Source organism: Centruroides vittatus, unplaced genomic scaffold (genome assembly GCF_030686945.1).
Source record: "Centruroides vittatus isolate TY-2023 unplaced genomic scaffold, ASM3068694v2 scaffold_1015, whole genome shotgun sequence".
Lineage (NCBI taxonomy): Eukaryota > Metazoa > Arthropoda > Arachnida > Scorpiones > Buthidae > Centruroides > Centruroides vittatus.
The window spans coordinates 3757866-3784344 of NW_027122666.1; the positions used below are offsets into that span (position 1 = coordinate 3757866).

General features: G+C 29.6%; 3 protein-coding genes across 3 annotated transcripts; all 3 read left to right on the forward strand.

The window, feature by feature from the left end:
- Window positions 1-5001: 5001 nt before the first annotated feature.
- LOC136986386 (cytochrome P450 4V2-like) lies at window positions 5002-16636 on the forward strand. Its single transcript, XM_067283911.1, has 10 exons — window positions 5002-5166; window positions 11186-11298; window positions 11363-11448; window positions 11516-11706; window positions 11785-11854; window positions 12114-12240; window positions 14287-14475; window positions 14550-14862; window positions 16187-16366; window positions 16446-16636. Exons 1-8 carry the CDS (start codon window positions 5151-5153, stop codon window positions 14736-14738), a joined length of 981 nt encoding a protein of 326 aa, XP_067140012.1. The 5' UTR covers window positions 5002-5150; the 3' UTR covers window positions 14739-14862; window positions 16187-16366; window positions 16446-16636.
- On the forward strand, window positions 15032-16606 carry LOC136986285 (cytochrome P450 4c3-like). Its single transcript, XM_067283779.1, has 4 exons — window positions 15032-15154; window positions 15219-15285; window positions 16187-16366; window positions 16446-16606. The coding sequence occupies exons 1-4, from the start codon at window positions 15032-15034 to the stop codon at window positions 16604-16606; spliced, it is 531 nt and encodes a 176-aa protein (XP_067139880.1).
- A 746-nt stretch (window positions 16637-17382) lies between the features above and the next one.
- On the forward strand, window positions 17383-23142 carry LOC136986208 (uncharacterized). The gene is made up of 5 exons (XM_067283694.1): window positions 17383-17478; window positions 21915-22044; window positions 22123-22268; window positions 22681-22810; window positions 22885-23142. Exons 1-5 carry the CDS (start codon window positions 17439-17441, stop codon window positions 23120-23122), a joined length of 684 nt encoding a protein of 227 aa, XP_067139795.1. The 5' UTR covers window positions 17383-17438; the 3' UTR covers window positions 23123-23142.
- The last annotated feature ends 3337 nt before the right edge of the window (window positions 23143-26479 follow it).

Here is a 26479-nt window from a genome sequence, read left to right on the forward strand (position 1 = left end):
ATTTAAAGTTTTTATTACAGATTTCATACTGTGTATGATTATTTGATTAAAGACTACATGTAGGTACATATTTTTAAAATTATCTTTGGAACAGAAAGTATCTTGAAAGAAAGTAATTATGTTAATGAGGCATTTTTAAAGTGATTTGAGCACTTTTGCCAACATAAAGTTGAATGCAATATGTTGCTTATAATTTTTGCAATTAACATAGTATTGCATTACTTTATTTATCGTGTCATACATACCATACGTATTTTGAAATTATTGGATCTTTCCGTGTTCAAATGTTCTTAAAGCTTTTATCACCAGGCTAATATCAGTGGGTTTTAAGTAATCCTGGTGAGTCTTTATTTTGGGAGTTTTCAGGGAACATGACTAATCAGCCACTCGGTCAAATGCTGTTTAAGTGTTCCCAATATGTGGAATCTGTCCATTGAACTGATTTGCCACAAGTGATTGAAGCATAGCATGTTTTCAATATATTATGTTGAAAATAAACTATTCAGCAACGCTGAAGAAAAAATGTCATCAACAAACATTCTTGCTTCCAGTAACAATTATGACAATGGAAATATTGGCACTTCAATGGTAATCATGTTTCTTTTACTACTGTAATCGTAATTGTAAGCAGTTCAGTCATTACTCTCCAATTGAAATGCAAGAATGCTCAACATTTACTGCTGAATTCAACTCTTAGCAATTATTGAACCTGAATCTAGTAAAACTAAGAATCACAAAGATGAAAAGTAAAAATAAGTGAAAATTCTTTAAGAGTAACATTTCCTAAAAATTAACAAATTCATAAAATTCACAAGTACCCAACATTGCATCGTAATGAAGAATCCACTGTATGCATAATTTTTGAAGCAAAGAAAAGCCAGGAAAAAAGTTCTCAGGGACACTCCTATAAAGAAGAGAAACATTGCAAAGAAATAATGGATTAGCGTGATCTTGAACACTGCTGGGAACTTTGCAAGAAAATATTATTTTGATTTTTTCCTTTTCTAAAAATAGAAAAAGAATTGGATTGGATTGATTGGATTTTTAGCTCATGCTATGGGACATCTTGTCACAAAATGTTTTTGGAAAATGTGGCATGATTTTGTGTGTGACTGATGTAACTGATCCTTCTTTAATACCTTATAAATGATAGAATGATAAATGATAAATGTAATAAATATGTAAGTAAATTATTGTTTCACGTAGCCTCTGTGCTGAATTCTCTCATTTCATGTTATCTTATTTCATGGGGTCACTTGGAAATAAACGAAAGCATTTAAACCTGACTGTATAGTAATCGTTAATAGTAGTAGCTCAGTCAACACAGTATATTACACTAGAGATACCACAGATGCTTAGTGGAGAGAATTGAGGCATTTTAACATACTTAAAAATTAGAAATTCACTCCAGTTTATCCCTTTCCAATGTTAACTTCAATCAGAATATTCACAATGCTAATTAATGTTTCTCTAGACTTGTTTGATAAATATCTTGTAATTCTAATGATTTATACAAACAACATAGCATCACTATAATGAGATCAGAGTTGTTAACTTCCTTCATTTATTAATAATTTTATTCCAGTCTAACAATACTCATAAATATAAATATTTTTAATCGTGTGTTAAATTTATATAAATGAAGTTTTATTAACAAATAGATCTTTACAAAATATAATTGAAAAACAGATAACAAAAGAACTTTATACTGTATACAGGCGTGGGTACGTTTTATTTAATTTTATTTGCTCGAAAAATAAACTGTTAAGTGTTATTAAACTAAAGAGGTCATCTTTTGACAAACCGCTTTCAACACAAACGAATTTTTTTCTAAAGTTTTTGCCCTTTGTGTTTTAGCAGCTGGGTAAATATTACAAATCTACAACAATTTCGAACGTCAGTTTTCGTTTTCTTTTTTTTTAGTCCAACATAAGTTGAACGATTTGCTAATCACATATTTCAACTTAAAATAACTTAATTTTGTGCTAAAAATTAATTAAAAACCAGGATTTTTAGAGTCATATCTAAAATTTTCAGCATGTTTAAAAATGGAGGACGATAGGCAATTACACCTTACACGACCTTACCCTTACACGACGTGACGTTATGAAAAATTAAATATAAACTATTATTAACTTTAAATATTAACTATTTATATAAATAATTTAAAAAATGGTAAGAAAATAAGTTGTATTTTTTATACTTATACGTCTTTTTTATATCTTCATGCCCCACTTACTAAGCTGCTTATTTGTACATTAAACTTTTCAAAAATACGGAAACAATAATTAATTATTTATGCAAATTTATCAACTAGGACTTTATTTATTTTCAGTTAAAAATATAAAATTTTATTCAGAATCATTAATATTTTTGGAAATAAATAAGTTTTATTATTTAAAGACTGTGCTTCCTATTTTTAAGCACACTTATTGAATGATTTAGGCTATGCAAATCGGGATTGGTACGGATATATACTACTTAATAGTGTAACGAACCCGCAACTAACCACCACTACACTGTTATGTAGTGCTCTCTTAGTTCCCATAGAGTGGAAATAATAAGAATAAGAATAAGAATAAGAATATGATTATTACTATTACTGCAGTGTTTAGTAGTAGTTTTGTAATGGTAATTGGTTGTGGGTTCATACCTCTCAACGGGCTGGTCACACGTAGTTTTTCGGGTTTTATTCACTTATCTAACCGTTAAATAAGAGTCACTTTTCGTAAAAAGTCCTCCTAGGAGATGACATATCCAAGTGGTGCGTTGGCTTTATTTCATCTAGCCTATCCTTTATACAGTTGTTAATAATTTTAACTATATTTACTTCAATTTTTTACAGGATATGTGTTATCAAAGTCACTGGCTTATACATGATTTGAATAGTTAGTTTTAATTATTTAGTTCATTACGTCAGCTACCAGTGACGACGATCGGATGGACGAGGCGATTAAGATAATACAATTTTATTTAATTAATTTATTTTTAATAAATTTCAAAATAAAGAAAACATAATTTAATTTAAATTATAAATTATGAATATTAGAAAATAATTTGTGTTAATAAATAAGGCTCTACCTGTTAGCTTTCATCAGAAGTTTAAAGCATATAAATGAACTAGAAATAGCTGAAATGAATTAAAGGAAATTTCTTAAACTGAAAGTTTATACTGTATACAAATTATATTAATTTATTCCACATGGCAACAATGGATTTTAAGTAGATTAATATCGTATTTTAATTACGCAATGCAAAAGAAATCATGCCAACGGTTTATTTAGGTCAATGTTCTCTTTGATGCCTTAGATTCAACTGACGCTTAGATTTCTATATTTTTCTCTTATAAAATAATGTTAACTAAATTTTTACAGTGTTTTAACGATATCAACGGTAACATTTTCATTTGGTAATTATCATTAAGCATATCACTATATAAGTTGGCCGATAACGCTTTAATGTAGACAACATAATCCAATTATCTTATTGAATCATGCGTGAAATAACCTAGTTAACGATATTTTAATCTATAACTTTTTATACTTTCACAGAAAACGATTTTTGTAAATATTCTGCAATACTCTGTAATATTAATGTACAGTACTATTTTAGTTTTATCATAATTTTATTATTTTTTAATATAATCTTAACAATTATGATGTACGGTACCATACGTTCTCTTAAGAGGAGCAAAACAAAGCGATTGTTTTTCATTGTTTTTACTATTTTCACCATTTAGGTACTAATTGGAACTTTTCAATCTTACCCATCGACGAGAATGACAATGGGTGTTGAGAAACGGGTCTTGACATAAGTTTCTATGGTTTATCGACCGCCCGCAAAACATATCGTTTTGGGGGCAGAGATCTCCGGGCCTCCCAGCGCAATTGACTGACATTTTAATCGTCTCTGCCTTACTCCTCTTACTCCTTTAGACTGCGACAATACCTTAAACTAACAGCATACAAAATTTCTATTACCTAATTAATCCCTTAATTTTAATATACAGTTCTACAGATATGCTAAAATTTATTATATAAGTTTTAAATATTTACTTTTATTGATTTATTTAATTTTCTTCCCTTAGATTTTTCTTCTTTAGTAATTTATCGATTATTCTATGTAACCCAGGAACATGAGCGATTTAGACATCTTACATCTTACTATATCTTAGTATAAATCTATACTTTACTAACTATTATATTACCATTAATACTTTAAAATGAATGTATATATATATAATCATTAACGACTGAATAAAACGAAGATATATCATTAATATTCTGGATTCGTAGTCTGAACTCATCGTAATGAAATTATTCACGTGGCAATAAATAACATAATGATAATGAAATATTAGTAAATAATTAAAATATAAAAAAGTTTTTCAATGAATTTCATGCATCTGCTAATAATTTATGAAAGCTACAAGTGTTTTTCACTTTACAGCGGCTATGTTTAGAGAAGAACGAGTGTGAAATTCTGATAAAACCTGTTTTTAATAATATAAATGGGTTTATAAATACGTACATGTAAGTTATTTTATCTTTCAACAATATGATAATGTAAAATATAATCAGAATATTATGATTAATACATAACACAATATTAAAAAAAAGGAAATACAGTTTATCTTAATTATTGTTATGGTAATTGCATAATAATAACCACAATCATGAAAAAAGAAACCTCAAATCTTTAGTATGAACAATACACAATATAAAAAGTTTAACGACTTCAGTGAATAAACAAGTATTTTTTATTATAATAATGAATTGAAATATCTCAAATGTGCTGTTTCTCTCGGAGTTTCATACCAATAGAACCCCCCGCTTCTTTTCAGCCAATCACAGAGCAGAACATATCTTAATAATAATCAGGCAAACACATTTTCTTGATCAGACTACAACATCAAAACGCGTTACAACTGAAAGCAGAAAAACGCAATGCTATTTCTCTTTATTCTCCAGAAATGTCTTTACAGCAGCTTATTGTGGAATTTTGTTTTAATTCTTCTTGCTGGCATCGTATTTACTTACGTTATTTATCTGGGAAGTAATCGAAATCCGTATAATCGTCTTCCAGGAACCAAATTACATCCACTTCTAGAGATTTTCGTTGTTTTAAAAATTTATTTCCAGAACAAATATATGGACAGAAATGTCTGTAAGTATATTATTTTAATATTAATTTCATAGATAATAGATAAATTGTTAATGGAGTAATAAATTTATTTCTTAATATAATAAAAATGTAAATTTATTTCATATAAATACATTTAACCTCTGAACAACGGCCGTTAACTGAAACATAAACTTGCCGTTGTTAGGATGTTATTTTGTATGCATTTTTATTTCAATAATTGTGAAAACAATGTCCGTTGTTAGGAGATGGCCGCTATTGGAGATTCGACTGTATAAGAATTTGATTTAAATTTAATTTTGATTTAATTATTAAAATACTGAATTTCCATAAATGAAACGAAAAACGAACCATTTACTTAATTTAATTTTTTAATTTAGAGACGGGTGTGTTATTTGGAGATGAAAAATTTTTATAAAAATTTTTTATAAATAATTTCTATAAGTAGTTAATAATAATAGTTATGTAATATTCTATAAATAATCCTATTCAGAGGAAAATGAATTTTAGTTTATGTAACTCATACATAAACTAAATTTTAAATACCAGTTGTCAATATTTTAAATCTATTTTATACATTTATATTGAAAAATGAAAGCGATAACGATTCTATGAAAAGTAGAGTTATCACACAAAGTTCTACAAAATATTTTATTATGTTTAGGCCTGTATAAACAGAAATCGCACGGAAAAGAGCCTGAAAATTTTTGACAAAACATCCCAGAAAAATTCCTGGAATTTTCGACCCATCTGGATTCATTCTTGGGTTCCCAAAAGCAATAGACCGTCCTCTTAACCGCTCGGTCATCCAGCCATAATCCTTATGAGTTCAAATGACAGCAAACAAGACTAGTGTTGACAACCCAAAACTCAAATTTATAACTAGACATTTAAATAAAATACTAAATCATATTTTTTTAATTATAACTATGACTATTGATAACCGGAAAGTGTCATAATATTTAGGCGATTATAATTTTGATATAAATTGGCAACGCTTAACACGCCAATTTCACTACCAACACCTTGCGTAGAGATGGGCAACCCGCGGCCCGCCTCACATAAAATATGAATAAATATATCAATTTCCCAGCTTAAAAAAGTATGCGGCAAAAAATTAAAGCGTTATTTTCTACAATTTATATACATGAATAGTTTTTCCGTAATAAATTTAGTAAAAATTAAAACAAGAAACCGGCTAACAGACACATCAAAGCTAATTTAAAACTAGCAGTGACTAATATTTAACCAAATATTTCGGATATATTATGTTTACATCAGTTCCAGAAGCTAAATTAAGTATACCTATGATAAATTTATAATTATATATGAATAAATAATTATGATTTACCGACATTTTTTTCTCTTTTCTCTTGTATGCGGCCCACGTCGATTCAAAAGTTTTGAAATGCGGCCCTTACATAAAAAAAGGTTGCCCATCTCTGACCTAGTGTCTGGCTCACCAGCGGCCAAGCGCTTCCAATCCCTGAACACTGGGAGTTCGGTCGGGCTGGCCAGGTACAGGTGGGTTTTGTCCACGTCTGTAACTCCTAAATAGGGGCCAGTTATCCTTAAAAGACCTCCCGAAAGGCACTATTTCCCGCGTAACGACCATTATAAACGCATACAACTACTATTACATAACTATGTCACACTTTACCACGGGGTGATATAGCTTAGAAGCTCATGCCCAAATAGCTACTACAAGACAAGTCTCTCTGTGCAATCGGAAATTGTAATTGAGTTACAATAGCATAGAGATCAAGTTATTTCGCGATCATATAATTGTTTATTTCAATCTCGGTACAAACAATGTTAATCAACTTACGGTGAGGAACTCTGTCCAATATATCCGAGGGAAGCCATCCAGTTGAAAAATTTCTGGGGCTTTTTGATCCATCCGGATATCTTCCCGGTTTTCCAGAGCATTAGGCTGGTACCTTAACTCAGCAATTTTCATGATGAAAGCCGCGGCACACTAGGACACTTCAGGAGTGCCACAAAATATCTGCAGAGCAGGCCCACTTCTTACAATACATATTACTTTTGGTACGAAATTAGTACTAAAAGTACGAAAAGCGCAATAATTATATTGATAAACATGCAAGGGGTCTCACAAGAAAAATTACTAAGTTGAGATACCACTATTTGAAAAAGGTTGAAAAACACCGCTGTCTTAACCACTCAGCCATCCACCCATCTACTTTTCCGGAGGGTGGGTAGAATAAAAGTTGGAGAATAGTATCATTAATTATTTGTGTCATTAATGTAATCGTAGAAATCTGGCAACTTAGCTATACCGGAGGCGATTATATTTATTTATTCACAGTGAAATCTTAATTTTCTGCTTTATTTAGGTTAAGTTACGTTCTTCGTATCCAAAAACAGCTTCCTTTTACGAGTTTGACAGTTTTCCAGCTTATAGTAGAATTTAAAATAGAAAAATCCTTAATGGAAAAACTTCCGTTCTACTCGAGTTCCGTTTTAAACAGGTTTTAATGTATAAACTTATAATAAATTATCTTGTAGATGGTGAATTTCAATATTTCAATGCATTGTTACCTATTTTTATGATAGAATATTATTATAAGTAAGACTATAAGAAGATGCATTCGTCAGTTAAACATTAAATATTATAAATGATTTCTCTCTTTTATAATATAAAAAAAAATGACTAGAAATGAAAAATAATCATTTCCTGTTTAGTACATAAAAACATTCTAAATTTAGTGACAACGTTCGTAATTCTCGCACCTTTCTTTTAAACTAAATATTTCGGTCAAGTGAAAAGCCTCGAGGCTTGAAACGTCTAACATAAACCCTTAAAAGTGTAATGGTGATTCATCTTTCTTAGGAGTTCTTGTAAAATTATTTTTATCTCACCGATTATTTCATTTTTAACATATAATCTGGTACGACAACGCTCGTAACAGGTGAAGAATGCATAATTAAAATTCGACACACAAATGAGTACTCTTATAATTTATTTCTCCTACTTTTCGACTATTATTTGTTATATAAAGTTAAAATTTACTAAAAAATAGTTCGTAGTATATAAAATTTAATAAAAAAAATTAATAACCTAATTTTATAAAAAAATTCCTTTTTCATTATTATACTTGATAATGTTACTTTCTCTTCGAATAATTAAAAATCCTGTTAAAAATAACAAAAATGAAATACAAAATTAATTAATAAAAATTTTGCTCAGATTGGTAGAAATAAACGTAATATTTTCTATAATATTTATATAATTTTTACTTTAATTTCCTATTGCTTTAAAAATATGTAAATATTTTTAAAGCAATACTTTTATAAATATTGCTTTAAAAATATGCTAATGTAAAATATTATTTTACATTAGCATATTTAAATAACGTTTAAATAAATTAAATAATGAAATGTTTAAGTTTTTTGTTTATTAATTGTAATTATTCAGTAACGTTTTAACATAGGAAAGCGAAAATAAAATTAAACATATCTGTGTCTTATAACAAAATATTAATTTTAATAATACTTATTTTAATCATCAATAAACTAATTTTGCTTTTCAGAACTGGATTTGGAACAATCTAATCAATATTTGAACAATATCAATTATATTTTATAATTATTATACATTATAAAGCTTTACTCCACCAATCTTTAAGCAAACCCGAAACATCATGCTCACTTCATAAAGAAAATGAATTCAATAATAATGACAGACATTCTCATGCAATAAAAAATCTCTGAAGAGCAATTGTTTCCATTTCCTCCACTTTAATTTGTGCCTTCTACCTTTCAGTATTCTATTCTATTTATTTTTTAATAAGTAAGGGATCGAAATCAAATTATGTAAATTATAATTATACGCTTTAATTTTATCTACCAATTTCTTTAAATACACTTTTTAATTTAATAAATTTATATTAATTATCTATAATATTATTATAATTAGTAATAACCTAACAACTTAACAGAAACTTATTTTCATAATAATTACTGATTCAAAATGTTGATTTAAGTTTATTTATAGAATCAAATCTTGGTACAGAGATTATCGATATGATAATAAATCTTTCCATAACAATACGAAATATACAGTGTCACAATTTAAACTTGACATTTAATAATAATATGTCTTAGTGCTTCTTAAACTTAAATATTTTTTATATACAAAAATTTTTCATAATTTAAAAAATTACTTCTTTTACATACATTTCATATCCTACTATAATTGAAAAATATCGGACTTTCTAATGGTCTCTTTCTGTTCGAGTGCCAAGAAAGTATATCAAGAGCCCTTGTTAGCTTTTTTTAAATGGAAAAATCATATGCAAAAAAACAACTATATTAAAAATGAAATATAAACCTGAAAAATAATTTAGTTTAGTAATATTTGTGTTTAAAAATATTGATTTATATATATATGATAATAATTTTTAATAACATTAATTTTTTTATCTTTTCGCCATCTTCTAACTGTTTTTTCCCCTGTCTTCTATAAAATAAACTTTTTATTTATTCTTTTTAATAGCTATTTTTAATTTGTTATAAATTTTAAGGCCTTATCAGACCACAGTTTTCAATTGGAAAGTTCATTGAGATTTTATAAAACGAATATGTGCATTTCAGGCCTATTATTACTGTTTTACAGTTGATTATATTTCAAATATTCTTGTCTTTTCCAATTTGTATTTGACATTAAATTTTAATACACAACCGTTATCCTCTTCCTAGTTTTTCTCGCATGCAAATATCTATGCGCTGTTAATATTTGCATGCAGGAAAACTAGGAAGAGGATAACGATTGTGCAATGGAAGATCCAGTTTGCATCGGAGTTCCTATGCAAACCGAAAGTCATGTTATTTTAATTCAAAAATTTCTTCCTGAAAGGTGTTAGATAGATGACCGGCACGACTCTTTTGCTAATAGGAAAAGTATGATGTACAGGGGCAAGCCACTACTAATTTGAGGTGGAGAGCATATATTTTAAATTAAGCAAATTAAAAATATGATTAAAAATTGTAGCCCGGCATTGTGACGATGTCACAATAAGTAATTTCTCGTTAATTAATTAAAATTTATTTTATAGTAAATATTTCGTAAGATTTAGATAACTATAATAATCAGCAATTTATAAATACCACGAAACAGAAGATTTCTGTAAATTCGTAAGATTTCTTGAAGCGCTAAGTGTTATCAGTTCTAATAAAAGTTGAATTTTTAAAACATTATTTCCGATTTAAACTAGAATTTATTGTAATTTTATCCAATATTATATTTGGATAAGCCAGCTTATCATTTAGGTATAACTTTTATATACGTACGTGGCACACAGTAAAATGGATCTCATTGTTATAATATTTTAAGACATATTCACATTAATTTATGTTGTGGCTTTGATGGAAATGACGGATTTAAAATTTCAGAATAAATTTATTCAAAGCTTTCTTTAAGATTTCCTTAGTGGTAAATAGAACTAAAGCCATAATGGCAAACGAAGCAGAAAAAAATGAAATAAAAGGAGGTACACGAACCTTCAATAGTTAATTATATAAATTATCAATATCAAGTCCTACAAAATTTAAAATAAATTTTATTAGAAATAATTTCCTGCCAAAGTTTATGTCGAATTAAAATTACAATAATAAACATAAATTCGAAAATAAACAGAAGAAGGTGAACGCTTTCTTGCATTTTTTCTGCAGAACAAACTTGATCCAAATTAAAATAAAGATGTCGGGAAGATATTATTAGAATCTTCTACTCGATATTTCAAAGACGATAACAATAAGCTTAAATAAATTATTTTATTATAATGAAATTTTTACTTTTAACTCTCGGTTATTGCCTTATAATTAATTTATGTCAGTTTTGACGCCGAAAATATGTCATAAGCATACAATACACATCTACGGATTAACGGCAGTAGTCGTGTTCCCATGTTATAAATAAATACAAGATTAGTTGTAAATGTTTGTATTTTGCTAGATATCATATAATTAATTATAGGTGTTTGAGAACAATTCACAATTTAAAACAACTCAATATTTCTAGGGCATCTTCAGTTATTGAGTTCTTGGGCGGAAGTATATCGCAAGAATGGATTCTTTCGCACGCATATAGGGATATATCCTGTCGTCACAATTTATAAAGCTGAAATTTTAGAGGTGAGAATAATAAATATAAATTTTGATTCGATAAAAACTAAAATATTAATATTTGTTTTTTAAGACAATTTTAAGCAGCAATGTGAACATTTATAAAGACAAAGGATATCGATTTCTTAACGTGTGGCTTAAGGATGGATTATTAACAAGGTAGACTGCTAAAGAAATATTGTTGTCTACTAGTATTGTACTAATATTTTATTTTTTTCAAATAAAGCTCTGGATCGAAATGGCGTGCCAGAAGAAAACTTCTTACTCCTTCGTTCCACTTTAAAATTTTGGAAGACTTTTCCCCAATTTTCAACGATCATTGCTCAATTATGTTAGATATAATGAACAATTGCGTTGACCACGATTGGGTTGATATCGTACCCATTATCACTAGATGCAATCTAGATATTATTTGTGGTTAGTTACCTGTGTACGTTATCATATATTGTATCTATGTCGTTTTTATTCTAATTTTATAAACAATATATTTTATAGAAACAGCAATGGGTGTAAAATTAAATTCACAAATTTGTCAAGACAGAGGATATAGAAATAATTTGGAAAGGTATGCTTTTAATGGTTGTTTCAAAAACGTATATAAATTTATTTATAAATCGTGTACATTGTCATTGACTGATTCATTTCTAAGCCGCAAGATCATATGGAGCACGAAGCAATAAACCATAATATAAATCAATTAATGGAAAACTATTACTGTTACCCTTTTAATTTTCTGCAATGAAATAAATTGTATACATTTATGTTATTAAAACTGTTACGTAAGATGATGATACTACTAAATATTGTAATTTTACGTGTTTTAGAGTAGGAGAATTGTTCTTATCTAGAGCAATTAAACCCTGGCTATGGTTTGATTTTTTATTCTTCTTTACGACAACTGGAAAACAATTTCTATACCATGCAGAAGGTCTCAAGATGTTTGGTAAACAAGTAAGATTTTATTTACTTTACAAATTACATTGTTACTATTAAAAATGTTATACAGAGTAAAGTTTCGATAATCTATAACTTTGAAGGATATTATATCAATAATAAAAAGATTTGGATAAAAATAGCACGAACATTTTTTTTAAAGTATAGTAAGACCGCGTTTAACGCTGCCTCGATTAACGTTGATTCGATATAACGCGGTCCGCTCGAATCCTACAAAAGAGCTTAAATTTTACGCTGATTCAAATAATCGCGGCTTTTTATTGATTCGTATAAAATACTATAATTTCCAAACACGAACCAATTAGTAAAAGGTGTCAATTCGTCGTAGCTTAAATCTATGTTTGTTTGGTGCAATTTTGGAAAAAAATATGACATCATGGATGCCATAAGAAATATCGACTTCGCTCGGCAAGAATTAACTGATCAATGCTTGAACAAAGTGTTGAAGAAGTTATGGATGAAGGTATCCAAGAATTCTCAACGAAAAGAGCCTAATCGATACAGCAGGACTAGATGTAGACGAGCAGGATATTAAGGAGTTACTGCAGGTTTCTGATGAGAGCCTTACCAACGACGACCTTCAAGAACTGGCAGAACGAGGAATTCATGTGCAACTGGAAAATAATGATTCGGAAAACGAAAAACCCAAAGAATTTCTCTACAGATTTCCTTAATAAAAGTTTGGTAACGATAACCGAAATCGTTGATCAAATTGTAGCGAATGATCCAAATTTTGAAAGGAATGCCAAAGGAAAACGAGGCGTTTTAGGTGCGATCTATTGCTGCCAACATTTGCGTAAGGAAAGAAAAAAAAAGCGATAAATGAAATTACACGACTTTATTGCAAAAAACAAGAATTTCAGAAGAGCCAGGACCTTAATGACAAAAAATGAACTTTACATTTCTGTGTGCACACGTTTATGTGTTATTTTACATATATTATTATGCAAATTAATATAAAAATAACTTAAAATGAAAGTAAAATTTGTTTATTTTTGGTCGCGCGTTCCCCTATTCCTATTTACTCTATGTTAAAATGACCTCGTTTAACGCTGTTTCGTTTAGCGCTTTGTCGACTAGGAGCGCCTCCCCCGCCTTAAGCGGGATCTTACTGTACTGTAAAAATAATGGTGCGCTTATCTAAATATAAGAACTACACAAAATTAAGTAAAGGAACATAAAATTTATAATTTTCTACCAAATATTTTACTTTACTAAAATTTAAGAAATTTGTACAACAATAGTTTATTCAACGAGTAATAAACCAAGCCCTACAGTAATAAAAATGATCAATAAAAATATCAAATATCAAATTACGCCGAATATATACAATAATAAGGCAGCCAACCTCGAAAAAATAAGAGTTTAATATAGAGAATAGTCTCCTCCGACTCTCATAATGAGCACACAATGACCTCGTACAACTCTCACAATGAGCTTTCAAGCTGAAAACTAGGCTGTGGAGGAAGGAAGTCTTGTGGCGATAAATTCCATTCTTCCAAAAGAGCATCTTTTAGCTCGGCGCGGGTTCTGGGGAGTTACGACACCTGATTCATCTACCTAGGGCATCCCAGACAAGTTCTATCATATCCAGGTGAGAAGACCTGTCTGGCCAATCTAATCTCTGAATATGCTCACTCTCGAAAACTTCATTAACCGGCACTGCCCTATGTGAACGTATTATCACCCATAAAAATAAATTGGGATTAATTGCACTCCTTAAGTCTTACATAGGATTTACGGATCTAGTTCCTGAATGTTTGAGCAGTCAGGATGCCTCCCTCAAACATGTGAAGTGCATATTCGTTCAAAATTATGCCTGTCTAAACCATATTGACAATATCGTATAATTATAACAGATGTAAACCATCAAACGAGACTTCAATCTATTATGGCAATATTGAAAATATAGATAAAATTCTTTTATCGCATTCTGCCATTTGATGTCTTTAAAAGCCTTTTATAAACCCTATATATTCTATTATATTATTGTTAATTTATAAAACAAACAAATATAATGTAAATTTATCTGATTATTTTCAGATATTTGAGGAGAAGAAACAAGAATTTCTAACAACAAAGTATATATCCCACGATTTTAATGATAATGCTGTTAATGAAAGTTTTAAAAAGAAAAAAGTCTTCATGGACCTGCTTCTACATCATTATTTTCGAGATCGCAGTTTAACAGAAGAAGATATCTTGAATGAAATTAATCTCTTCATGTTTGGTGTTAGTTTCAATATATTATTACTAGTTAAGTTGTAGAATAAATTAATACTCTACAAGATATTCTTCATACACAGGGACACGATACCACGGCTTTTAATCTGTGCTGGATTCTCTATCTTCTTGGTCTTCATCCAGATGTACAGAAAAAATTGCAAGATGAAATTGACTCGTTCTTCGGAGAAGAAAACGATAGTCCTGTGCAACCGGAACACTTAAAACATTTTAAATATTTAGATTGCGTGATCAAAGAAAGTTTATTTTAAACAAAATAATGTTATATTTAAAATAGTATTTAATACTTTCTCATTCTTTTCATTTAGGAATCTTTACGAATTTATCCGAGTATACCTTTTATAGGGAGAGATTTATTAGAAGATGTACAAGTCGGTAATTTTAAGATTAGTTTTGTTATACTTTAATATTAATAATGAGCTCTAAATTCCCATTATTACTACTAAATTCCAAAATAAAGACTTTAAAGTTTTCACCCTTTTCGCTCTGTGGATACTAAAAGGGCCTTTGAATCATACCTATCGTTGTGTCGGCAGGGCCCATAATGGGTCGATCGGATGATGAGGGAGAGATCCAATATGTCCGTGACGAACATTCTGGAGCATTTTGGTCACCCTATAATGAAAATACTAAAAATAATCCCATTAGTGTCCACAGGGCGGAGAAAGTTAAAAAATATATACACAAATTGTGTCTATAAATTTTATTTTTTTATTCGATTCTAATTATAGCAGTGTCTTTCTCTGTTCGTTACTTTGGCGACTGATAAAGACGAAACTGTTACTTTAGAAGAAGAAAGTAAAATATTGAACGTCACTTGTCGGTAATTTTAAAGATAACAAAGTAAAATTAAACAAAAGCATATATAAAACTATGGATAACTATGGAAGACAATACAGTTCAATGGAGAACTGTCTTCCAAATGCAGCACGGTTGACAATCCTAGTACATACTATTATCATTTCGTTGCCCTGTTTCAGAAAGAAAGTTCTACTACGAGGAAGTAAGCCTCTTCTTTCGTCAATATCTTAACATGTCCGATATCATGTTGTCTTAATTGATATCGCCTTCTCATCTTTTTATTGTGATCGTCAGCCATTACTTTAATCATATTGCAATTCTGTGAATACAGGTAAGCTGAAATATTAACACTAGAGGACGTTGTGAATTATATTGATGTTTCCTATTTTAAACACAGCGTTGAAATAATGATGAGGTATGCTTCTAATTAGTCTACTTCATCTGCAGAACTGTAGTTATCACCACGGTTCTGAAGATGAAGTAGACTAATTACAATTATACATAACATAATTGCATTACGAAAATCAACGATAAATTCTAAATCGTTACATTTTTGTAGTAATAAATATTTTATGGCAGTTTTGAGGCATGCGATCATCATACTCGACAGATACCATTCCTGACTTTGAAAAAATCTACCAACGATTTTTATTGACTAAGAGGAAACGGCCACCAATTATCGGTTATTAGTGTCAATGTTTTCATCCGAAGAAGTTTGAGTCGATTCTGGTCGAGCGAATTGTAAACGCTTCGGTCACCCGGCTGAAAGAAAAATTTTAGAATTTAATATTCATCAGTTAAATATTTAACTAAATTGCTTGAATATGTTTGATTGTCGCGTTGTTGTAGATGCCTTTCAAATAATTAAACTTTATATAATTAAACTTTTAACCTGTAGGTAATTATTGCATTCCACGAGGGACTACTTGTTTGTTATATTTGTATGAACTTCATAGAGATCCTGCAGTTTTTCCAAATCCGGAAGTATTCGATCCCGATAGATTTTCCGTAGAAAATTCTCATTCCAGAAACCCATTTGCATATATACCATTCTCTGCAGGACCTAGAAATTGTATAGGTATGTCTATTCAATACATAGTTGTTTATTTGTAAATTTATTAAATGATAGTGTATAATGCTGAAATCTTTATTAATAGGTCAGAAGTATGCTCAACTATTAGTGAAAGTAATAATTATTCGAGTATTGCGTAAATATACTTTAGTGTCTTTAGATCCACGGGATCGAATTCTTGTCGGAAGTGAATTAGTACTTCGTCCAAAAGTACCACTGAGGATGAAAATCCTGCCAAGAAGATAATGAAAATAATTTTATTAAGATTTATCAAATAAAGTGATATAAATGAAAAATATTCTTATTAAAACTACTAATTATACGAATGTACTTCTTGGAGAATAGTTACATTATTAATTTAGCAATGAAGATTTTTATTTAGATAATTTTCATAGTGTATTAACATTAAATTAAATGTACTGTACCTCATAGATTATGAAAATTTACTACTATATACTTTTGTAAAGCCTGTATGTATGTTTTTCCCGTATATATGTAATTCTCTAAATTAATTATTAATTATATTAAAGTCTTATTGCTTAAATGGCTTAATATGTGTAAATCTGTGATTGAATTATTTCGGTTATTAATCGTTTTTTCTTAACTCTTTCCGTCCTGTGGGCACTAAGAGGGCCTCTATTTGGAAGCTAACTATAAGTTCGGCCAGGCTCAATATGTGAAGGATCCAAAATGTCTTTCGCACAAAACTACAGTTCTCTAGAAAAATTTTACACTAAAATAAGTGTTTAATTATTTTAATTTTATAGATATTTAAGCACGTAAAATTTAGTAATTATTGTAATTAGTTCAATAAATTTAAACTGTTTAGACTGTACGAATAAATAAAAATAATATTAAATAATTATACTAACACGAACAGAAAATTAACAAGTAAAATATTCGAAACGAAATACTAGACGTAATTAAATAAACTAATAAAGTAGAAACGTCATCTACTGGTTTGTAATGTACAGGTAATGAGTAGAATCTTTAAGTAATTTTTTTTTAATAACTAGTTTACAGCATTCTATATAACTCTCAAGCCCAGCATTACATCGCATAACATTAAGTAAGAGAGATGAAAATCATTTTGTTATTTGTGATTTTCTTTTCAGTAGGTAAATGCTTTAATTTACTTTTTTATTTAAGTTTTTTTTAACTATATCTATTTGGTTGTCTGTATGTAGTTAATTATTTATTATTATATTTCGAGGTGCACACAAGTTTGCAAAATGTGGCGTCATTTTGATATATAAATGTAGGAATAGGTGATAGAAATAGAGAACTAGAGAACTAGAAATGACAATAATCTTTCAGCGTCCGTAACCATCTTAACTCTAGTTTTAAAAATGAGTAAATTCAGTTTAGTGATGCATATTTTCCTCAATAGCTCAATGATGAGATACATATAATAAATTTATTTAAATTTTCCTTTTATTATCACTTAAGATCAGTTGTTGCAGATTATTTTATTGCTAAAACATTTACAAAGTAAAGGTCGTTTCTTCGTAAATCCTTTAGTAATAAAACTTCTCTCACTAATCTGGAGAAAAGTGAACTTTACAAATTACAAAATTAGATTTAATAAAGATAATTGGTAAATATTCTGATAATTATTTATTAGGAAGAGTATGTGATATACAAATATTATCAATCAAAATCCATTTTTCTTTCTACACTACAAAGGCCAAAATTCTCCGTTTTCGGTCCTTTGAAAAGTATTCATTAAAGTTAATTAAAGTTTTCGTTGGTTGTCTGACCTGCTTGTATAAGTAATTACACAACAGTTATCGTAAAAATAAAATAAATTATTAAAAGCAATGGAGTCAGGATTTTTCAATCTTACGTGATTGTACTATCAAAGAGTACACGAAAACTTAAATCATCTTTATTTTCTGACTTATAGAGGGCTAAAAAATAATTTAACTTTAAACCATTTGTTAAAAAATGAAATACAATTTATAAATGGTTAAAAAGTCAAACAAGTTTTTTCGTAGAGAGAAAATACTTTTTTTATTACAAGATATTTATTCCTAAATGCATTTCGCTAGTTTTTCCGGCCTCCTCAGTAGGGCTTGCAAATACGAAATGTAATTCAAAAAGCCAACAATGACAAATTTCCATTACCATCTTCTGTCTCGTGTTTACAACTTTTATACCCGACAAGGTTTACCCAGCATTCCGCTGGCAGCACGCCATTATTCAAATTTACAGTTACTTTGCACAATTGCAAAGTGTTCTTTAAATTTTCTTTTTTACACAGTTTGTTTCTTTGTATACAATCTTTACTTTATTAATATTAATTTGACAATTATGAGCATTACAATGCAAAAATACAGGTGAAGTACTAACTTTTAGTCGTACCGCAGCGAGATGTTCCGATAATCTAACCTTCAACTTCCGTTTTGTTTCTCCAACGTAAAAACTTGGAATTCCGCACGTGCATTGTAATCTGTACACCACTTCCTCCAACGGATCTTTTTTTTTATTAATATTAGCTATTTTCTTTAGTTCAGACAACCTATTTTTCTGGATAGGAGCTAATTTTATTAAATTCCAGAACAAATAAATTTAATGTGTGAGAAAAAGAAATAAAAACAGTGAATAAGAAGTATTTGTTGAATGCATACCCAGGGAAATTATTTTAAAAAGTGGTATGATGATTTCATGTTAAATAGATGTCAAGTAACAAAAAAAACAGGAAGTTAAAAAGTATGTATCCTTTCCGTATATTAAAGAATTATATGAAAAATATCAAAAAATTTTTTATGAAACTTTAATAAAATTAGCTCCTATCCAGAAAAATAGTTTGTCTGAACTAAAGAAAATAGCTAATATTAATATAAAAAAAATCCGTTGGAGGAAGTGGTGTACAGATTACAATGCACGTGCGGAATTCCAAGTTTTTACGTTGGAGAAACAAAACGGAAGTTGAAGGTTAGATTATCGGAACATCTCGCTGCGGTACGACTAAAAGTTAGTACTTCACCTGTATTTTTGCATTGTAATGCTCATAATTGTCAAATTAATATTAATAAAGTAAAGATTGTATACAAAGAAACAAACTGTGTAAAAAAGAAAATTTAAAGAACACTTTGCAATTGTGCAAAGTAACTGTAAATTTGAATAATGGCGTGCTGCCAGCGGAATGCTGGGTAAACCTTGTCGGGTATAAAAGTTGTAAACACGAGACAGAAGATGGTAATGGAAATTTGTCATTGTTGGCTTTTTGAATTACATTTCGTATTTGCAAGCCCTACTGAGGAGGCCGGAAAAACTAGCGAAATGCATTTAGGAATTACTTAGTGACGTCAAGATGGAGGGAGCTGCGGACTATCGCGTTGTGATATGCAAATTAATAGTAACGACGCATTTCGTGTAGAGTTATCGGCGGAAAGTGGTAACAGGTGTGATAATTGTGTTGATTCGATTGATTTTTGACTTTAGACGTAATTTTTTTTTTCTTTTCGAAGTTTTTCGTTTAATATTAATTGGTTAGTTATGAGTTCTTTCGATATTTCTTCCCAAGAGTTTTGGGCAGCGTGCACCGCCCATGATTTCTATCGAGTGCTCGAATCGGAATTTTCCGAATGAGGTATGGACCCCAGAATCGATAAAGGTTTTTAATTTGCGGTGAGTCTAGGATTACAGCATATTGAGGAAGTGTTTGTAAGAATTGTTCCAATTCGTGCCTAATTTTTTATCGACACGACCGAGATTCGTGTTTGATGAGATGCAAAAAATGTCGAAGAAATAGTTCTGCATTCGAAGGAACCTTTAAAGGTAAATGTGGAAAAATATCGTGGAGTAGAATCTTTTCTTTTATATGGCATTACATTGCATTGGAATGCTCTTCGACCACCTCGGGTATTGCTGTAGGCATTTCGAATAAGGCTGCTGTCGACTGGTCCAACCATATATATGTTTTATTATGCTAGTTGCTCTGCACAATATGACGTTGTTTAAAATCGGAGGTCCGAAGAAAACCGTCGAAATCGACGAGACTGTCATATTGAAACGAAAATATGAAAAAGGCCGCAAACTAAAAAGTACGAAATGGGTTGTAGGGGAAATATGTCGAGAAGACAAGAGCTGTTTTATCTGTCAAGTAAACGATCGTTCCGAAATCACGCTAAAAAAAGAACCCGAGACAGTCCCTGCAGCCCCAGTTTCTAATATTCACAAAAAAGTAAAAAAGGTGGTCGAAGAAAAGGTGAAGAAAAGAAAGGAATGCAATATTACTGATGATGATAACGATAAAAGTAGGAACGAAAGAAAGAAGAACAGAAAGACAAGTAGACAAACGTTATTAATTCCTGTCCAAACCAAGCGTCGGAAAAAAAGAGAGGAATAGCAGCATGCAAATTGACGTAAGTAATAACATTATATAATTATCGTTTATTTTTATTTATTTTTTTAATATTTCGAAATGGTAAATTATTTCAACAAAATCCTTAAATTCTAAAATCGGAATTTAGTATTTAATAAATCGCGGAGCAAATCACGTGATCACGTGTGCTCCATCGTAAATCGCAGTCAAGATGGCCGCCATCTTGGCTACCTAGGTACACACTAACCGAAATTTCTCATTGTTGGCTTTTTGAATTACATTTCGTATTTGCATGCCCTACTGAGGAGGCCGGAAAAACTAGCGAAAAGCATTTAAGAATAAATATCTTGTAATAAAAAAAGTATTTTCTCTCTACGAAAAAACTTGTTTGACTTTTTAAATGGTTAAAAAGTCAATTTCATTTTTTAACAAATGGTTTAAAGTTAAATTTATTTTTTAGCCCTCTATAAGTCAGAAAATAAAGATGATTTAAGTTTTCGTGTACTCTTTGATAGTACAATCACGTAAGACAACAGTTATCATTTTGTAAAAAAAGAAAGCAGCAACAAGTTTCTTGGCGACATTTAAAATTTTCGTGGCGTCATCTGTTATCATATTTTATTACAACCTTTTATATTTTCAACTATTATAAAATGGGAATTGTTTAATTTTGAGAGTAGAGATGAAATATTATAAATGCTAATAACGAATAAAATCCTCATTAAGTCCGATTCTACTAGAGATACACACAACCCCCTTTACCTCCCCACCTTTTCGACCTTTAATATCACCAAAATTTAATAGCATCAATCCTTCTAATACACAAATCTCCCTGCAAAATTTCAGAAATTCACGACAAAATCACACGAGTTATTAAGCTTGAAACGGGGTGAAAAAATCGTGCACCCACACACACTAACATCCATACATACAGGAAAAAACATTGAATTGTTTTGCATTTCACGACGTTTCAAGGTCCCCTGAGTCCAAAAATGTAAAAATATTGGATGTTTTGACCGATCGCCATACTCTTCCTCATTTATATATATAACGGCCGGGAAAGTAAAAATCAATAACTGAAAAACTATTGTTATTAGAATATATTCATAGTTTTAAAATGATAAATTTTAATAAATAAATAAACAAATATTATTAAAAATATTCGTTAAATATAAAAGATGTAATGAAATTTCCACTTTGTTTTTTTAAATAAATGTCATAAAGAGGCAGCAAGCAAGAACAAAAAGTGTAGACTTGAGGTTGCAGCAAAATGTTTAATGGATAGGCAGAAATTTATTAAAGATTACGGAACTGTCCTTCCAACAAACGAAAACGAATTGATTGGACAATGCAGGTAGGTTTCGACAATTAAAAAACGTGTAAATAATTTGGAATAATATGATTTATTTTCATTTGGTCTCGTTTAATATAGGGCGTTAGAAGAACTGAGAAACTGTTTATACAACTTCAGTCAAAACTGTCAAACTTCAATGGATAGAATTGTTATGGAATTTTCTTTTTCTGGAACCGGAAAGAACATGGAAAATTTTTGTAATCCGGACGAACAATTTTATAAAAGTATATAATTTTTTTTATTTAAATTTTATTTAAATTTATATAAAGTAATTTGTTAAATAATCAAAAATATTCGTTTACCCGTGTCTGAGTGGATAACGCCACTAAAAACTGGGAATTAGTTGTCAGTTCGCGCTTCGCCAATGGACCGGCCAGGTAAAAATTTGCAAATTTTCTTCACGCATACAATACGTAAATAGGGGCCAATTTCCCATATTTCCATAAAAAAAAGTCCTCCAGGAAGGAATTCCCTTGGTAAATCGACTACCTGTTGCGTTCCTTATACCGTCAATCTAAACCAATTTTTAACGATGAACCTAATATTATGTTTTAATTATTAAAAATAAGAATTTAGATTAAACTTTACATAAAATACAAATTTATCGTATGAATTATTTTAATAATTTCATTTTAGATTATTTGCAAGAAGCGGAATGTATTAAAAATAACATCGGAATCTGGTCATCTTGCTTTAAAGATATGTTGGCTTCTTGGGAATACTCACTGGAAGACACTTCTGGATCTAAATTCCTCATATTTTGTTGGTAATTATGTTCAGTTTTGTTGTTTATTTAACAATGTCAAGGCCGAATTTTTTAATTTATAATTACGTTTTCAGTGGGTTACGCCGGTTGAAAACATGCGTATCAGACAACTTTCAAAGTGCATGTAGCAGTACTGTTGCAGATTTAATGAAAATGCAAATAGAATTCGCTTTCTCAGAAATTTCCGTCGAAACGTGCTTGAGCTATGCTGAATCGGAAAAATGCCCAACTCTACCCACAGGAGACGATTTAAAAAGAACGGATAAACCTGGATTTTATGCAAATTACATCGAAGCTTTTGCTCAAAATTAAAATCTTCGAAGACTAAAAGTTGTATTACGTTTTTCTTGTATTACGTATACCATTCCATCGCCATGGTAACGCACGTGCTTAACCGTTTATTATTTTAAAATCCGTTTCTGCGGTTCCATTTTTTAAAATAATTCCGTTATTTTATTCACTTGTTCGAATATCATTGGTTTTTTAAACCTGAAGAAGACCGAAAGTACGGTCGAAAGCGTTTGTTTCACATTAAAGTTTTTTACTACTGGTCTTTTAAGGTGTTTTGAGTGTTGATTTATGAGGATTTCAGTATTCCTGTAAGAAGATTGTTTAATTTAACACTAAAAGTATCGTTCTGACAATTAGAAAACTTTTAAAATTGTTTTAATCTTTTTTAACTAATGGTAATTTATTATTAATTATGAATGAAAATATATAGGCCAATGTTACAAATAAGATTTCAATTTGATAACATTCCAAGATTGCGACCATCAAAATATAAAGATTGATTTTTAAAGAACACAAATTTAATCCGAAATCGGGAATTCTTGTATAAAGAACTAGAAAAATATACAAGATAATGAAAAACAATCTATAAACAGAATTTAATTAAAAAATAAATTTCATGTAAAAGTTTAGTTTGTTAACAAGCAAAAACAACTAAACTTTGTTAACCAACAAAAATTTAGTTTTCACAATGAATTTTCAAAAAGAAAATTCAAAACTGAACTTTGATTTTATAATTTATGGCAATTTTAAACTTTAATTCACAAATGAAGTATATTACTTTTATAACATAAGAAGCAAGTTAAATTATAATGAATATAACAATTAAAGATTTTTGAAACAGATTCAAGAAATTTAAATATCATTGCTAGTATATTTTGTGGAGTTTTGTGATAGATTTACTTATTATTCTTGTATTCGTATGGATAAAATTATATAAAAATTAAAAAGAAAGCTTTATTATTATGGATGACATACAAACAACATTAAGTTTTATGGAAAATATTTTACATTTACTTTCTCATCTGTTCTTAGTATCTCTAATGAAAATATTGCGTGCGAGTTTCAAGATGGAGGAATTTTATTTTTTTTCATTCCATTTATTACGAAATATTAATTTACGGTTTCGAAATTGTATTTGCTTAATAAACAACGTTTATTCTTTCAAATTAATTGTGATTTTTCTAAATATAATATAGAATTTTTTCAAATTTTCAGCCCATAATAAAAAAGTAACGACCTTATATTTCTTAGATGCAAAACGTGTAAATAACTTTGACCTCGAATTCAGGAAGTATTCTTTCATTAAATCGTATTGTTGTTGTGTTGGCCTACGTAATACTAATTTAAAAGGAAAATATAAATTAAAATTTACTAACGAAAGGTATTAAACTGTATGAATTAATAATAAAATGAAGTATTTTCATAAAATAAAAGAAAATTGAAGATTATTCATATTTTTTTATTGAAGCGGCGAAAAAATGGAAGGTACTGTACAAGGAGATAGATATATGAGAGGAAAAAATTAATAAAATTAGCACTGTTAGTGACTATTCGGCCAGAATTTTTACGTATGTGTGTCCTGGCATAAAAGCGTAAAACAGAAACTGAACTGAAAGCTGATTTCTAATTCAGTTTTCTGCCACACAATTTTACGCATGTGTGTTCCTGGCCTTACTTACGCGAAGAAAACACAGAAAACTCTGTGGCCAGTCCGACTCACGACTGGTGTTCGGTGGTTTTATTCACTCGGTTACTGAAGGGTACTTATTGGGTTGCAATTTTAAAAAATTGTAGACCTATAAATTTCCACTGTCGTCCGTTCGTCTCTGTCCTTTCTTAATGCAATTAATTAATTTTTCGATGCTACCGCATATATCAAAATCGCTTTAATTAGATACAATAATAACTCGGTACTCGATCACGATTCGATAGAACAAATTTCGGTTAATAGAAATATTTTTATTTTAAATTTGTCATCAGTAAAAAAGTTTTCTGTGATAAAACTGAGTAACTAATTTTAAAATAAAGTGAAACTTTAGAGCTCAGTTTGGAATTAAGAAAAGGGCATCCCGACGACAAAAGAAGGCACATGCCCAAGTGCCCTAATGTACTATACGGGTGCTCCTGCTATCCACCGATTTTGATCAGCTTGGACTTAGTGAAATTACTTGAAAAACGTGTGCATGTATATTTGTTTTAGTGTATAAAATGATAGTTTCTTATTTAATTATATGATAATTTTTACTATTTATTTACTTATGGATTGCACTCATATTGGCACCTCAATCACGGCACCTCCAGCCTGCAAATACAATGTGAAATTATTTATAAATAGAAAAGGATTTCATTCTATTAATGTTCAAGTTGTAAGTATTTTTACAAATTAGCCATCTAACAATAAATAAAATTAACGTCTATAATAAAGTGGCATCTTTAAATTTCTATGTCAAATCACTCATTTCGATATCAATATCACTTGAATACGAGATATTACAATTGAATAATAGTTATTTATAAGACAAATTATGCTTTTAGGTCACAGGAACAAGACATTGTGACGTTGTCACAATAAGTAATTGCCTCTTACTTCTGTTATTCCTACATGTGTTGGCTTTTTTTTATCATTTCTAATAATAATAAAATAAAGAAAAACACGCAACTCTTCGCTTGCCCTTCCTTATTTCCAAACGAACGGCAACCCAGAACTCGCCACGGAGAGGTGGCTGCGTCAGAGTTCCACTGAGAGTTGGAAAGAATGCAACTCTTCACGTGATTAACATCACTTGTGTAGTTTCATTCGTCCTAACTCACACTTGAATAACATCTCTTTAACGTTAACGATTCCTCGTCTTCTCTTCGCGGTTTCGTATTTTCTCCTTCAACAAAACGGCGCTAATAATGGAATCATCCAACAATGCATTCTAACAATTGGTTACCGTTGATAAATACGTGACGCGTTACATCATAACATTAATTCAGTTGAATTATTTCACTTTAAAAATTAAAATTCGTCTATTTTCTAATAAATAAAATTATATAAAATGAAATTTACAGATATCAAGTAAATTCATTTATTCTAATGTTATCTTGTTGTTTGGAAAGTTCAAACAGAAATTTGTATTATACAACCACACATGGATTTTCTCATTTTAATTTTTTTGACTTTTTGGGGTTCAGGAGCTCTGAAAAGGTGGAAATTGCAAATAACTCGGATAGTTAAATTTGACAAAATTTCAATACTTTGCCTTGTTATGTATACATGAAACAGTAGTGAAACGCATTTTTAACCCACGAGTATTTTCACCATTAAAAATGAAACAGTATGCAAAAATAAAAAGAATAATCGTAGATTTTAATGCGATTCCGATAATTTCACTA

Coding starts and splice junctions, on each gene's coding strand:
- LOC136986208 (XM_067283694.1), top strand. CDS start 17,439: ATGAAAATCATTTTGTTATTTGTGATTTTCTTTTCAGTAG. Junction 22,269..22,680: donor GGACGAACAATTTTATAAAA/GTATATAATTTT, acceptor ATTTCATTTTAG/ATTATTTGCAAGAAGCGGAA. Junction 22,811..22,884: donor AAATTCCTCATATTTTGTTG/GTAATTATGTTC, acceptor TTACGTTTTCAG/TGGGTTACGCCGGTTGAAAA.
- LOC136986285 (XM_067283779.1), top strand. CDS start 15,032: ATGGGTCGATCGGATGATGAGGGAGAGATCCAATATGTCCGTGACGAA. Junction 15,155..15,218: donor GTGTCCACAGGGCGGAGAAA/GTTAAAAAATAT, acceptor TTCTAATTATAG/CAGTGTCTTTCTCTGTTCGT. Junction 15,286..16,186: donor TGTTACTTTAGAAGAAGAAA/GTAAAATATTGA, acceptor TTTAACCTGTAG/GTAATTATTGCATTCCACGA.
- LOC136986386 (XM_067283911.1), top strand. Junction 11,707..11,784: donor CAATCTAGATATTATTTGTG/GTTAGTTACCTG, acceptor TATATTTTATAG/AAACAGCAATGGGTGTAAAA. Junction 12,241..14,286: donor TCAAGATGTTTGGTAAACAA/GTAAGATTTTAT, acceptor GATTATTTTCAG/ATATTTGAGGAGAAGAAACA.